At 55.8% G+C, this 13,358-nt stretch overlaps 1 protein-coding gene across 6 annotated transcripts in view; it reads right to left on the bottom strand.

Moving 5' to 3' along the window:
* The window catches only part of TJP3 (tight junction protein 3), a 29,531-nt gene that overhangs the window by 8,144 nt on the left and 8,029 nt on the right, over window positions 1-13,358 (bottom strand). For 4 of the 6 annotated variants that reach the window (XM_029218924.1, XM_029218927.1, XM_029218923.1 and 1 more), the window contains exons 1-11: window positions 12,887-13,045; window positions 8,842-8,898; window positions 8,617-8,726; window positions 7,783-7,885; window positions 7,191-7,539; window positions 5,389-5,492; window positions 4,171-4,330; window positions 3,785-3,893; window positions 1,310-1,368; window positions 1,007-1,073; window positions 702-858 (exon numbers count right to left, since the gene is read on the bottom strand). In XM_029218924.1, the coding sequence (XP_029074757.1) occupies window positions 702-858; window positions 1,007-1,073; window positions 1,310-1,368; window positions 3,785-3,893; window positions 4,171-4,330; window positions 5,389-5,492; window positions 7,191-7,539; window positions 7,783-7,885; window positions 8,617-8,726; window positions 8,842-8,898; window positions 12,887-12,904 (1,293 nt within the window). In that variant the 5' untranslated portion in view covers window positions 12,905-13,045. Of the gene's footprint in view, window positions 1-701; window positions 859-1,006; window positions 1,074-1,309; window positions 1,369-3,784; window positions 3,894-4,170; window positions 4,331-5,388; window positions 5,493-7,190; window positions 7,540-7,782; window positions 7,886-8,616; window positions 8,727-8,841; window positions 8,899-12,886; window positions 13,046-13,358 lie in introns of those variants that run through there. The other 2 variants (XM_029218926.1, XM_029218925.1) reach the window with 1 other exon arrangement.

Genomic DNA, 13,358 nt, shown 5'->3' on the forward strand with positions numbered 1-13,358 from the left:
ACACACACACACACACACACACACACACACACACACACACACACACGTGAAGGTCTGGCCCAGAAACCAGGATACAGGGAATGCAATCGGTACAGGCATAACCGAGGCTCTGTGGGTTGTCAACATCGAGACATGGGAATGAGGGGTCACAGCTGTGACAGGACCAGGACACTGGTGAGAATTTTGTGATACTTGAAAGAGTCAAGACAGACATGCGGTCGTGACAGGGACCCAATATACAGACCCGGACAGCAGGTCACAGACACTGATTATCATGGAGGTAAAGACACACCACGAAGGCGCGACCTGGATAAGGCCACGACCCGGACACGGGAGACTGGAGGTGGCACAGAAAGGGACTGTAGGTGGACGCAGGGATCAAGGGTGCGGCCCAGGCAACATGGTCAGGACACGGTCAACTCAGTGACACAAACAAGGAGACTGTGACATCGATAACGAGGCAGTGACCTGGGAAAGGTCGTGAGCTGGACATCGAGGTCATGACATTGACAACAAGGATGTGACATGCACAAGGTCATGACCCAATCATCAAGGTCATGCCCCAGGCTGGGAAGCCCTTAAAATGTTTGAATGTCTCTGGGGGTCTTGCCAGTCCCCAGGGGGTCCCCGGGGGAGGACACACAAGCAGTAACAGACTCGGGTACCACCCAGCAGGCCCACCACCAGCCTCCCCCGCTCACCTGCAGAATCTCATCTCCCTCCTGGATGCCCTGCCCATCTGCCGGGCTGCCCGCCTGCACCCCGGACACGAAGATGCCCACGTCATTGCCTCCGGCCAGCCGCAGCCCAATATTTGCGCCCTTGAGGAAGCGGACCACCCGCGAGGCGGGGCTGTACCTGAGCAGTGAGGCAGAGACAGTCGGCATCAGGCCAAGGATGGGAGAGCCCCACCCCCATGCTGGTGCGAGAAGGCAGGTGATGGGAAGCAGGAGGCAGCCCGGGTGTGCGGGTTCTCAGCTGGGGGGCTCTGTCCTGGAGCACATACCCGTGGTCCTCCACGCTCTGACCGCTAGGCACGCTGTGCATATCACAGCTCCTTCGCCGCGGGGAGTCTGAAAGGGAACAGCCAGTTTTTCCCGAGCACACTGACTGATCCAGCCACCAAACCTTTGCTGGGGGGTGTCCCTGCCTCTTGGAATGCAGCCCCCAGCCCCCCGCTTCTTCCCAGGGAACTGTCCCTGGCCTCTTAGGTCTGTGCCCACCTTCCCCACTCTGCTCGGTAGAGCCTCATTGGCTGCGATCAGAAAAATCAGAGGAGGGGTGCTCAGAGTCACCACCCTCTGCTCACCTGGTTCTGACGCAGTCCTAGAATCCACTGAACCTTCCTGCCGAAGCTGGGGGCTCTCCCTGGTGGGGAACAGATTTGGGGTGAGGTGGGGGTGGGGGGATGTTGAGCAGCAATTTTTAGAAGAATTTTAATTTATCGGCACTCGGGTTCTAATCCTGGTCCTGCCCCTCTGCAGCTGTGTGACCTCCGGCCCTCTGCTTCCCCTCTCTGAGCCCGAGTTTCCTCCTCCGAGCCCTGGGATGGCTGAGTCGAGTCAAGGCCTCAAAATGAGGTGAGCCTGTGACAGTCATGTTTACTGTTTTAATATTAGTGAAAAGTTATAGAAGGTGCTCTTGACACAATGTCTGTGTCCCCCCAAATTCATATGCTGAAGTCCTAACCCCCAGTGGGATGGTCTTAGGAGGCGGGCCTTTGGAAGTGACCAGGTTTACATGAGGTCATGAGGGTGGGGCCCCCATGACGGGATTAATGTCCTTATAAAAGACACCAGAGATCACTCTCTCCACCGTGGGAACACACAGCAGGAAGGAGGCCGTCCATGGGCCAGGAAGAAGCCTTCACTAGGAACCGGCCATGCCAGCACCCTGGCCATGGACTTCCGGCCTCCTGCCTATGGTGTTTTGTTAACAGCCTGAGCAGACTAACACAGAGTTAAATCACAGGACGGAAAGAAATTTCCCTGAAAAATCAACCCACTGTCAGCACAGAAGAGTTACTTTCCAGATCTTTCAGATGCTTTCAAAGAAATGGTGAGGAAATATATACTTCTGAAAGAAAATCAAGATCAGGCCATATGTTAGCATTTCCGACATACAGCCTATGAACCCCCAGTGCTGAGTGACTGGGGCTGGGGAAAGACACTTGAGAATGATGTACCCCCAGCCCAGGTCTTACGGGGCAGGTTCAAAGAGTACAGGGTCTGCATCGGAGAAACACATCAAGCTACTTGGAGCTGTCTGTCCACAGATCCTTCTGTGTGCCCATGGAATCCCCAGGAAGATCACACAAGAGTCCCCCAAACCATTTGAGATGCTGCCCTGTGTCATTCTGCAATCCGGTTCATTCACCGTACACAATGCCAAGTGCATTTTCCCAAGGCCTTTTCAATATACTCTCGGAGACATCCTGTTTCATGGCTGTCTAATATTCCCAAGAAAGGATTATATTATAACAATTGTAATAAAGAGCATTCACTACGGGCCAAGCACACACACACCATCTCCTTGTGTCACCGCTAGTTAGTGCCCTAATTAGTGGTGGAGTAAGATCTGGGGCCTTGGCGTGGGCCCTCCTCTGGCCTCTAAAATGGACCGCAATGACCCCCACCTCCTGGTTCTCCTGCCAACAGCCATGCAAGGGAGCTTAGAAGGGGATCATCCACTCCCAAAAGCCCACAGCCCTAGGCCACGTCTTGACTGTAACCTCATGAGACCATGAACCAGAACCACCCAGCTAAGCTGTCCCCAATTCCTGACTGTCAGCAACAGTGAGGTAATACATGTTTACCATTATCTCAAGCGGCCAGGTTTGGGGGTCATTTGTTATGCAGCTGTAGATAACAGATACAACCCCCTACTTCACAGGGGACTGCAGGCTTAAATGAGGTGCCTGTTACCTAATCCCCAAGTGTTGTGCAATCATGTTTTTTAAGGCGTTGAATTGTGTACCCTCAAAATTCACCTGTTGTAGTCCTAACCCCCAGGATCTCAGAATGGGACCTCATTTGGGAACAGGGTCATCACGATGTGATTAGTGAACTTGAGGTCATACTGGGGTGGGGGCGGTGGCTAATCCAGTCTGACTGGTGTCCTTATAAAAAGGGGACATCTGGACACAGAGACACATACATGGGGGAAGATGACATGAAGACACACAGTGGGGAGACGGCCACCTGGAAGCCAAGGAATGCTGGAGGCTACCAGAAGCTAGGAGAAAGGCCTGGAACAGATTTCCCCCTAAGAGCCTTGAGAGACAGTGTGGCCCTGACACCGTGACTTGAGTCTTCAGTCTCCAGGGCTTTGAGACCATAAATTTCTGTGGTTCTAAGCCGACCAGTTTGTGGCACTTGGTTACCGCAGCCCCAGGAGACTAACAAAGTAACTGCCACTCTGTCCCTTTTATAAACATCATCATAACGAATAAGCATCCTCTAATCCCTGCACACAGCTGTGGCTATTTCACTCCCAAGAGAACTCTCTAAAAGCCTTGCTCGGTGACGGGGCTTATGCATTTTGAAGTCTTCTAGAGCTTGTTGTAAAATTCTGTTATCCCTTCTGCTTTAAGTCCATCCATATCTGGTTCTCCCAGGACCGAGAACCCTGAGCCACAATAAGGAGGCAAGAAGGACTGTGTGTGGAAGGAGAGGCCTCTTCCAGGCAGGCTGCCATGACTGCACCCTCAAGGCTACCCCATGTTGGAAAAGATAGGCCCATGTTCCCATCCCACTTGGCCATTCTAGCCGATGAGGTTACATACGTGGGGGAGCTGGTTCGGCTGGCGTCCGGACTCCGCTGCCCATGCTGGGGTGGCGGTGGTACATGGGATGGTGGCGCCTGAGACAGTTCTGACCCGAGGTCTGAGATGTCTGCGGGGGAAAGGGTGTCTCAGCCACGGGCACGCCTTCCAGGCTGCCATTTCACAGAGGGGCACATCAGGCCCCTCTAAGCAAAGGGGCCCAGACCAGAGTCAGGCTCAGCTGAGGGCCTCCAGCCCTAACTTGCTGTGTGGCCTTGGGCAAGTTTCTGTCCCTCTCTGAGCCTCTCAGGGCCAGGCTTCCCAACTCCTGCTTGGTCCTGCCTGGCACAGCCTGCCTCCCTGGCCCTCCATTTGAACCTCCCAGGGCTGGCCTCTTGGCCCCTCACCTTCCAGAAGGGAGCTGTCGCTGTCGCTGACGGCCGGAGGGATATTCACCAGGAACTGGCCCCGGTCCCTGAGCACCAGCAGAGTCAGTTTCCCTTCCGACTTCTCGATCAGTTGCCGTGTGTCACTCAGTGACAGATTTTCACTGGACACCCCGTTGATCTAAAAGGGATCAGGAAGGAGGAAGCAAGTTCGTGAGAGATAGGGGATACTAGAAACAGATACCTTGGCGAGGGGGACTAGAAACGCACAACCCTCAGGGGTTACTAAAAACAGACATTCTCAACAGAAAATGATAGAATTGCATTCCTGCCGTGAGAGGAGACTATGCCAATAACTGACCTCCAGAAGAATTCTAGAAACAGACAATTTTCTAAGAGGGGTGGGGGGGGGCGCTAGGGAAAAATTAAAAATGGATTGACTCTCATTTCCCCAGAGGGGGAAATTTCTCAGGAGACACTGGGAACAGATATTAGAAACAACTCTAATTGGGGGAGAGGGAGTAAATATGTAGATACTAGAAACAGACAATCTCTGGGAGGTACTGGAAACAGACATCTAGAAGTTGATTAGAAACATACAATTCCTAGGAGGAATTTAGTGTCATCTCTGCTCACCAGGAATCCATTGCTAACATTTTCTCTTGGGAATGTCTGTTTTCAGTAACCCTTCTAGCCCCCAGCCCCACCTCCAAGCTCTGTTTCAAGTGTCAGCCCCAAACTACTAGAAACAGACAATTCTTCAGGGTCACTAGAAACAGATAACTCTGAGGAAGCTCTAGAAACAATCAACCAGAAATGATTTGTATATCAAACACTAGGAATCACTAGAAACAGATTTTCAGGGGAGGAGTCTAGAAGGAAACCAAGCTCTTAAGGCAGAGCTGCTCCTCAAAGCCTGGTCTCTGGACCATTAGCATCCAGGCACCTAAGGCAGGCCCATGAATCAGTGCTGTAGCCAGCACGTCATGTGATTCTGGGGATACTAGAAACAGACAACCCAAAGGGGGTGCTAGAAACCGACATTTGGCAATGGATTTGCAGCAGATGGGGGGAAGGGGGGAAAATCCTGCATAGCCATCTCCAACCTTTGTGAAACAGGCCAGAATGCAGGAGGCAAGTGGTTCAGAACCAGCTTTGCTGACTGTGCCATATGCCTCGGTAACACTGTTACCCTCTGGCCCCGGTCTCCCTGCCCCCTGACAGGAAGAAGGGGCTCACCTGTAGGATGAGGTCTCCTTCCTGGAGCCTGCTGTTCTGGGCAGCCAGGCCCGATTCTGTGATGTGCTTGATGAAGATCTGACTGCCCAGTTTGACCCCGAAATCTGTGCGTGGAAGAGGAGGGAAACTGAGGCAGGGCCTGGGTTCTGGGCTGCCAGGGGCTCTCAGACCTCAGCCTTCTCACCTGCCCTCAACCATCCCACCTTCCAGGCTGCTGTCGTGCAGGGAGGCAGCAGGCTGAAGCCTGCTGCCCCTTTCCAGCGGGCACTCTCCCCCTGAAGGTGCCTGTCGGCGGGTGACAAAGCAGACCTGGTCCCCTGTAGTTGGGGGAGGTGGAACACACAAGCACCCGGTGATGCTGAGCGCTGGGAAGAGAGAAAGCTGGGGGACTTCCCTGGTGGTGCAGTGGTTAAGAATCCACCTGCCAATGCAGGGGACACAAGTTCTAACCCTGGTCCGGGAAGATCCCACATGCTGCGGGGCAACTAAGCCCGTGTGCCACAACTACTGAGCCTGCACTCTAGAGCCCGCAAGCCACAACTACTGAAGCCCACGCACCTAGAGCCTGTGCTCTGCAACAAGAGAAGCCACTGCAATGAGAAGCCCGTGCACCACACTGAAGAGTAGCCCCTGCTCGCCTCAACTAGAGAAAGCCCACGCGCAGCAACGAAGACCCAACGCAGCCAAAAATAAATAAATTTTTTAAATAAATAAATAATTAATTTAAAAAATAAAAAGTATTAAAAGAAAAAAAGAGAGAGAGCATAAGCCAGGAGGTGGGGAGAGTGGCCGCGGAGGGGCAGTTTGGGGACAGGTGTTGGGGGATGGCCTCTCTCAGGGGGTGACGTCTGAGCTGGGTCTTGGATGAAGCAAGGGAGCCAACCCTGCAGGAGTCTTGGGAAGGTCATTTCAGGTGGTGGGAACAGCCCGTGCAAAGGCCCTGGGGCAGGGATTCTGATATCATTGCGCAGCAGTCAGCAGCAGGCACCTGAGAAGGAGCCGAGCCCAGGCTGTCCCTTCCCAACACCCTGATGACATCACCAAAGCGGCTTAGGGGTCACAACCCCAATACTCAGTGACATCACGATGAGCGTTTTCAGGATTATTAGAATTACAATGTGGGGTAGATATCCCAGTGTCATTTGTCACATCATGACCAGAATTCCAAGGTCACAATACTGCCATTGACTCAAGACAGGAATGAGAGATCACGTCCCTACTGTTCTATACCTACTACTCCCTTGACAGTCTACTGATGTCATGATGTGTGAGTTTCCCGTTGCTGTACCAAACTGCCACAAACGTAATGGCTATAATACAACACAAATTTATCGAATAGTCTGAAATGGGCCTCACGGGGCTAAAATCCAGGTGTGGGCAGGGCTGGTCCTTCCGGAGGCTCCAGGGCAGCATCGGTTCCCGCCTTTTCCAGCTTCTAGAGGCTCCGCATCCCTGGCTCGCGGCCCCTCCTGCATCCTCACAGCCAGCAGTTCAGCATCTCCCGTCTCTCTCTGCCTCTGACCCTCCCGCCTCCCTCTTATAAGGACCCTGGGATGACGCTAGGCCCCCCAGGGAATCCAGGGTCATCCCCATCTCAGGGGCCTTAATTTAACCCCCCCTGCAAAGTCCCCTCTGCCCTATGAGGTGACACATCCACAGGTCCTGGGACCAGGATGTGGGTATCTTTGGAGGCCATTATTCTGCTGACCACACACCACATGTGATCAGATTTTGGGGCAGCAGTGCTGCCTGTTCCCGAGGATGCCAAGCCCCACTGCCGACAACGTGGCCCCCACGCTCACCGTCGCTGTCTCTCCTCCGCACCAGCACGGACTTCACGGGCCGCATGCGCACGTCCTGCCGTGGCAGCCGCTTGAAGCCAGACACTAGGGCCAACCCGTTGGCCTCGGAGCCGCCGCTCGGGCTCCTGCGCCCATGGCTGCTGGCCTGGCTCCGGCGACCTGTCCTTGGCCGGCGGGAGCGCTCGCCCCAGGAGTGGCCAGAGCCGCTGGACGTGTCACCCTCATAGCCCTGGCCGTGGTCAGCCTCGTCCAGGCGCCGCGGCCCATCGTCCTCATCTGAGTCCTGGTGTCCCAGGCCAGAGGTGGCCTTGGTGGCGGGCAGCTGGACTTTCCGGGGACGCTTCACTGTCTGTTAGGGCAGGCAGAAATGGTCGGGGTGGCAGGGGGCAGCTCAAGGCTTTGCCCCATCCCATGGCGGACCCTGGGGAACCCTGGGGGACTCTGGTCCCTCTGGGCCTTAACATCCAAGCTGTGAATGGAAACAAGATTCCACTTGCTTGGGGAAGCTTATACTCATACTGCCCATGGGCAACAGGACCAGGAGAAGTGGGGTTCAGCCAGGGGCTGCCTCTCCCACCGAGCCCCCACTCACAATGTTGGCCACTTTTGTGCAGGTCTTGAGTATCTGAATGGCGAAGGTGGAGGTGACACTCTCCATGGAGACCCCATTCACCATGACGATGTGGTCCCCTGTCCTGAGGGAGGAGGCCGGATCTCAGGGAGGAGACATCACCCAGGAGCCCCTCTCCCCAGGCCTGCCCTGAGGGCCCCTGGAAGGTACCCCCATGTGTACAAAGCCTGGTTCTGATTTACTGGTGTCCCCAGACTCATGAAGACATTTATCCTTCTGGGCCTCAGTTTCCTCACCTGTAAAATGGGGCTGATCGCAGAACCCACATAGTGAAATGCAATCATAGAACATAAGCTGCAATTACACCTGGTGTCCCTGTACCCCCTCACTTCTTTCTCTCGGGCCCCCTCTTCCTGCTTTTCTCCCCTTCTCTCCCTGTCCGTTTCGTACTCTCTCTCTCTGAAGCTGGTCGCTGATTCTGAGCTGAGCCATATCACCCGTCAGTCTCTTGGATCCCAGAACCATTTTCCCAACATAACTCCCAGGAGCCTCCTATCCCCAAGGGCTCAGGACACTGGGTCTCTCTCCCTCCAGCCAAAAAGAGGTTTCCAGGATATTTGCTCCGGGAGCATCCTGGGGCCACTATGACCCCCAGAACTCATCAGAGGACCAGTGCCTTGAGGAGAGTGGGGGCTAGTCACTGTCTGTCCTTCTGCCAGCCCCAAGCCCCGTACTGACAGAGCTGGAAGGTGCCAGGCACTTTCGAGCCTCCTGGTTTGGGCCCACACAGTTCCCTCCTCTTGATGTGTCCCCCCACCCCCACTCCCGCCGGAACCCAGCTGCCTTGACACTCACTGTAGCCGGCCCTCAGCTGGTCCTCCGGGCACCACATCGGACACAACCACTGATCCACCGGGCCGGTCTTGGCCACCAGATATTGCAATGCCGAAGCCTCGGCGGGGGTCCTGAGGGGGGATGAGAGACAGAACGTGATTTTGCTTCTCACTGGGATGAAGGCTGTCCTGCAGGAACCAACCCACCATTCCCATCAGCACCCACGCAGAGGGAGGGAGGCCTCACCTTGCTGATCGTGGCTGTGTGCTGTTCCCAGATGGTCAGCTCCTCCATGTCCAGCACCTGGTGGGAGGTGACAGGGAAGGTGGACATGAGGTCTATCAGAGCAATCAGGGCTCCCCATACCTGGGTGGGTGTGGAGCCTGGCTCTGACACTCTCATGGCCCAAGTCTGTGAGTTAGTTGCTACCTCTCCTGAGACCTCAGTTTTCTCATCTGCAAAATGGACTTAAATCAGTTGTTCTCAATCCAGGTCCATTCTACCCCCTCTCCCAGAGGGCACTGGGTGGTATCTGGGGACATCTGTGGTTGTTATGATTGGGGGGTGCTCCTGGCATCGAGGGGGTGGGGGCCAGGGGTGCTGCTCAAACCCCTACATGTAGTGCACAGTCAGACCCCACCACAAACAATGACCCATCTCCAAATGTTAATAGTGCCATACTGTGGTGGGAGCAGAGGAAATGTTAGTCCTTGTCACTGTCCCTCTGGAAGGTCTGGCTCAGTCCTTGTGGTGGTGGTGGTGGGGATCTAGCAAGGCCTGCAGACACAAGGGTCTCACTCTGCTCCAGACACTCAGGGCTCCTCGATGTTCCTCCCACACACCAAGCCCGGTCCTGCCCCAGGACCTTCGCACGAGCCATCTCCTCTGCCTGGATCTCCCTTCCCCCAGATCTGCACCTGGCCCACTCCCTCACCTCCTTCTCCCAACCACCCTGTCTGGAACTGAAATGCTTGCCATCCCACAACAGACCAGTTTATCCTCCTTTCCCTGATTCCTCGTTCACAGAACCTGTGATCCCTTGACACTCTCTAGGTTTTTAAAATCTGGTCACTGCCCTTCTCCCTCTAGAATATTGGCTTCAGAGGTCAGAGATTTTTATCTGCCTCATTCAAAGTTGATCCTGAGTGCCTGGATCATAGGAGAGATTCTAACTATCTAAGAAATGAATGAATGAATGAAGTGCTTCCTTTGCGCCAAGCACTTCACAGGTAAGATCTCATTTAATCTGCTCGCTAAGGGGCATTCTATTATGCCCCGTCACAGAAGAGGAAAGCCAGGCACAGAGAGGGGAAGTCACTTGCCAAGACAACAGAGCAGTTGAGGGTGGGGCTGGAGGGTGGGGCTGTGGGGCGTGAATTCTGTTATTTTCAAGCCCAGGGTACAGATGAGATCACAGGCTCCGGGAGTAGAGGTCACTCAGCCGGGAGATGCTGGCAGAAGCGGGGGATGTGGAGCCCTCCGGGAAGCCAGCCCCCACCCATCCCTTACCTTCTGCGGGGCTGTCCCACTACCCTGGGGGCCTTGTAGAAATGACGCTCCCTCCCCAGCCTGGTTGCCCAGCTCAGCACTGCAAGGGCGGGGGACTCCCTGTGAGCCCTCCGCTGGTGTTATGTGTTCTGGTGCCTTTTCTTAGAGGTTCCCGGGAGAGCAGCATTCCCGGCTCCCCCGAGGTAGGAAGGGGGCAGAGAAGAGGGAAACAAAGCCAAGGGCAGGGCCTCATGGACACCCCTGGGAGCCAGGTCTGCTCTCTCAACTGAGCCTCAAATCCTGCAGTCTGCCCTTTGCTGGCTGTGGTGGTGCCTCTCCCAGCCTCATCTTCCCCATCTGTGAAATGGGTACCTCCCTCACCCCCGCCGCCCTGTCTTTCAGCGCTGAGGTGTGGGAAGCGGGCGTGGAGTCATGCACGAATAGCAGAAGGAGCCTCTAGGAGAGATGACAGTGCTGTTGTGAGAAGTAATAATAATGACCTTCTTCCTCTGCATAATATTGCTAAGCAACACTATTCCGTGCGCTGCCAGCGAGCGCATTGCACGTACCCATTCATTTACGCCTGAGTGACCTCAGAAATGGCACTTCTCCTATTCCTGCCTTCCTGCCTTACAGGGAAGGAAAGGGAAGCCCAGAGAGGTTCAGTAACCCGCTGGAGCTCACACAGCGCTCCGCAAACCTTGGCAGCCCATCCCATACCTTTAATCTTAACCACCGGGCTACAGTATCCTTCTGCTTTTTTTTTTTTTCTTTCTGAGCTTATTTTTCAGAACAGAATCTTTTCACTTGCTTTGATTTTATGCTTAGTGTCATTAAACGGCCTCCCAGAATTTTGATTTCTTGGCCTTATTTTAAGAAACAGCCCACAGGGAGTCAGGGCCCCTAAGGGGGCAGGCACAGGTGGCTGGGGCTTGTCCCAGCTTGTGTAGGTTTGCCTCCATGGATACTGCAGGACTCTCCATGACCCATGGGGTCACGCCTAATGCCACATCCCACCTCAACTTAGTTCACCTCCAAACATTTCCCTGGCAGTGCCCTGTGGCTGGTTACCCTCCCAAGATGCACACAGCTGCCCCGGACACTCAGGTCTCAGCTCAAACGCAACCTCCCCAGGGGACCCTACTAGACTAGCCAATCTTCCCTGGCACCCTACCACCCCTCCCTACTTAATTTATGAGGTTTTATTCATGACATCCAAAACCATCTTAAATTATCCTGTTTAATCATCAGTTAGTGAGTTTCTGGTCTTTCCTCTTGGTCTGTGAAGGCTGGGCAGGGCTGTCTCTCTGGGTACGTTGGTGATGGGCCCTCCAATCAGCTCCTTTCCAGGCTTTTGCACATGCTGCGCTCCCTGGCAAACTCTTATTCATCCTTCACAGCCCCAGTGCCGCTGTCTCTTCCTCCAGGAAATGAGTCCTCAAAGCCCCCCGCCCCCCCCCCCACACACACATTTTACGTCTCTGATTACTGGGGCCTGGGATGTCCCAGTCCACCTGTCTCCCCTACATCCCTCTAGTCAGGGGATTCCTAGTGGGCAGGGCTGGGGGCCCTGGGACCCCAGCATTGTCCCCACAAGACCAGGCACGCGGGAGTTTGAGGAATGCGTGAATGGTGGAATAAAAGGCTGATTCCGCCAGGAACTCAACCAGGTACGTCCAGAGTTCCTAGCCTCCTCAGCCCCGCCTCCGTCGAGGTGCGCTCCGAGGGGGCGGGGCCCAGGCCTTCGTCCTCGCCCCCTGCCACGCGCGGGACAGAAACACCGGAGAGGAGACGCCTCCAGAGGGACAAGGTCTTACCAAGGCACACCGCCCCGGGCACTTGGCTACCAGGCTGCTGTCCGCTCTCCCCCTCCCCACTCCAACCTCTGGGAACAACGGCGGGGGTGGGGAGGGGGAGGGGAAGGGGGGTCACAAATACTCGAGCTGGGGACTGGATTCTGGGAGCGGTTCCTTGCTGCCGGGAAGGAGGCGGCGGGAACCAGAACTGCCCGGCCCTAGAGCCTCGGGCGGTCCGGCCTGGGGCGAGCCAGGTAAACAGCCTAGGCCAGTTTACCCCTCTGGGGCCCGACCTGAGACCCAGCGGGGTGGGTGTGACAAAGTCGATTCAAGTTTCAGCCCTGGAGAGCGAAGTCCCCCCAGACAGAGCCACAGACATTTCCTCTCGCAGCCCCGGTCGGCTTGCTCGGTGCAAAACGGGGCTCTCGACGCCCATGTCTACCAGGTCGCCCAAGTGAACGGCTCTGTATACAGTAGGCACCCAATAAATGGGGATCCCCTCGTCCGCAGCCTAGCCGCATTCGCCAAAGCCGCTCCCGCCCACAAATGAAGTCCCTGCCCACGATTCCGCCCTTAGTGCTCAAGCTTAACTCCGCTGATCTCCCGGGAAACCGGGCACCTACTACGTGCCAGGCGCTTTGCAACACACTTTTGTCCTGGAATCCTTCCTACACCCTTCTATAAAGTGACCACCGTCCACTTTATAGATGAGGTTCGGAGACGCATGGATTCAGCGGCCCAAAGTTACGGAGAAAAAAATGGGATTTGAACTCAGGTCTACCTGCGAAGGCAGACCCAGGACAGAGGAAGCTCCCGGAGGCCGCTTTGGAGGCCAGTGGGCGCGGACGCCTCTGCCCGTGCAGCCTCGGGCTAGCCACCACATTCCTCTGGGCCTCAGTTTCCCCATCTGTTACCTAGGCAGAGGGTGATCTGGGGTCCTGGATCCAGGTCCCAGCCCTGACCCCAGCTCGGTCCCCTCTCCCTCCCGCCCTCGGCGGGCTACTCGCCTGGAATCTCACCGCCATAGTCCACCCGGGGGCCGTCCAGTGCCTCTGCCCCAGGGGGGCCTAGAAACAATTGGCCCCCACCCTGGCGTGAGGGAGGAGGCTGGGGAGGGTCGCGGCGAAGCAGGTCCCCGGCTCTCGCCCTCCTCCAGCCCGCTCCGCCGCTGGGGCTGCACCTGCACCTCTTCCTCCTCCGTGGCCCCTACCGGCTCCGCCCCCGCCCCGACACGCCTTCGGGACGCCGCCGAGGCAGCCTTCGTCCCCCCTTCCCCTCCCAACACAGGATCCAGGCCCAGGGGTGGGAATTCCAGGCCGGGTTTTCCGCCCAGCTGAGCACTAGCCAGCGGCGGGCCAGGCAAGGCTGCAAGGAAGACCCGGAAGGGATTACAGCCGCGTTCGGAACGGAGCCTGCGCTTCGGAAAGTTTAACATCCGAGAAAAACTCTACATGTTGAAATTCAGTAGGGAGACCTCTT

Source organism: Monodon monoceros, unplaced genomic scaffold, assembly GCF_005190385.1.
Source record: "Monodon monoceros isolate NGI ecotype Baffin Bay Population unplaced genomic scaffold, NGI_Narwhal_1 Super_Scaffold_12, whole genome shotgun sequence".
NCBI classification, from domain to species: Eukaryota; Metazoa; Chordata; class Mammalia; order Artiodactyla; family Monodontidae; genus Monodon; species Monodon monoceros.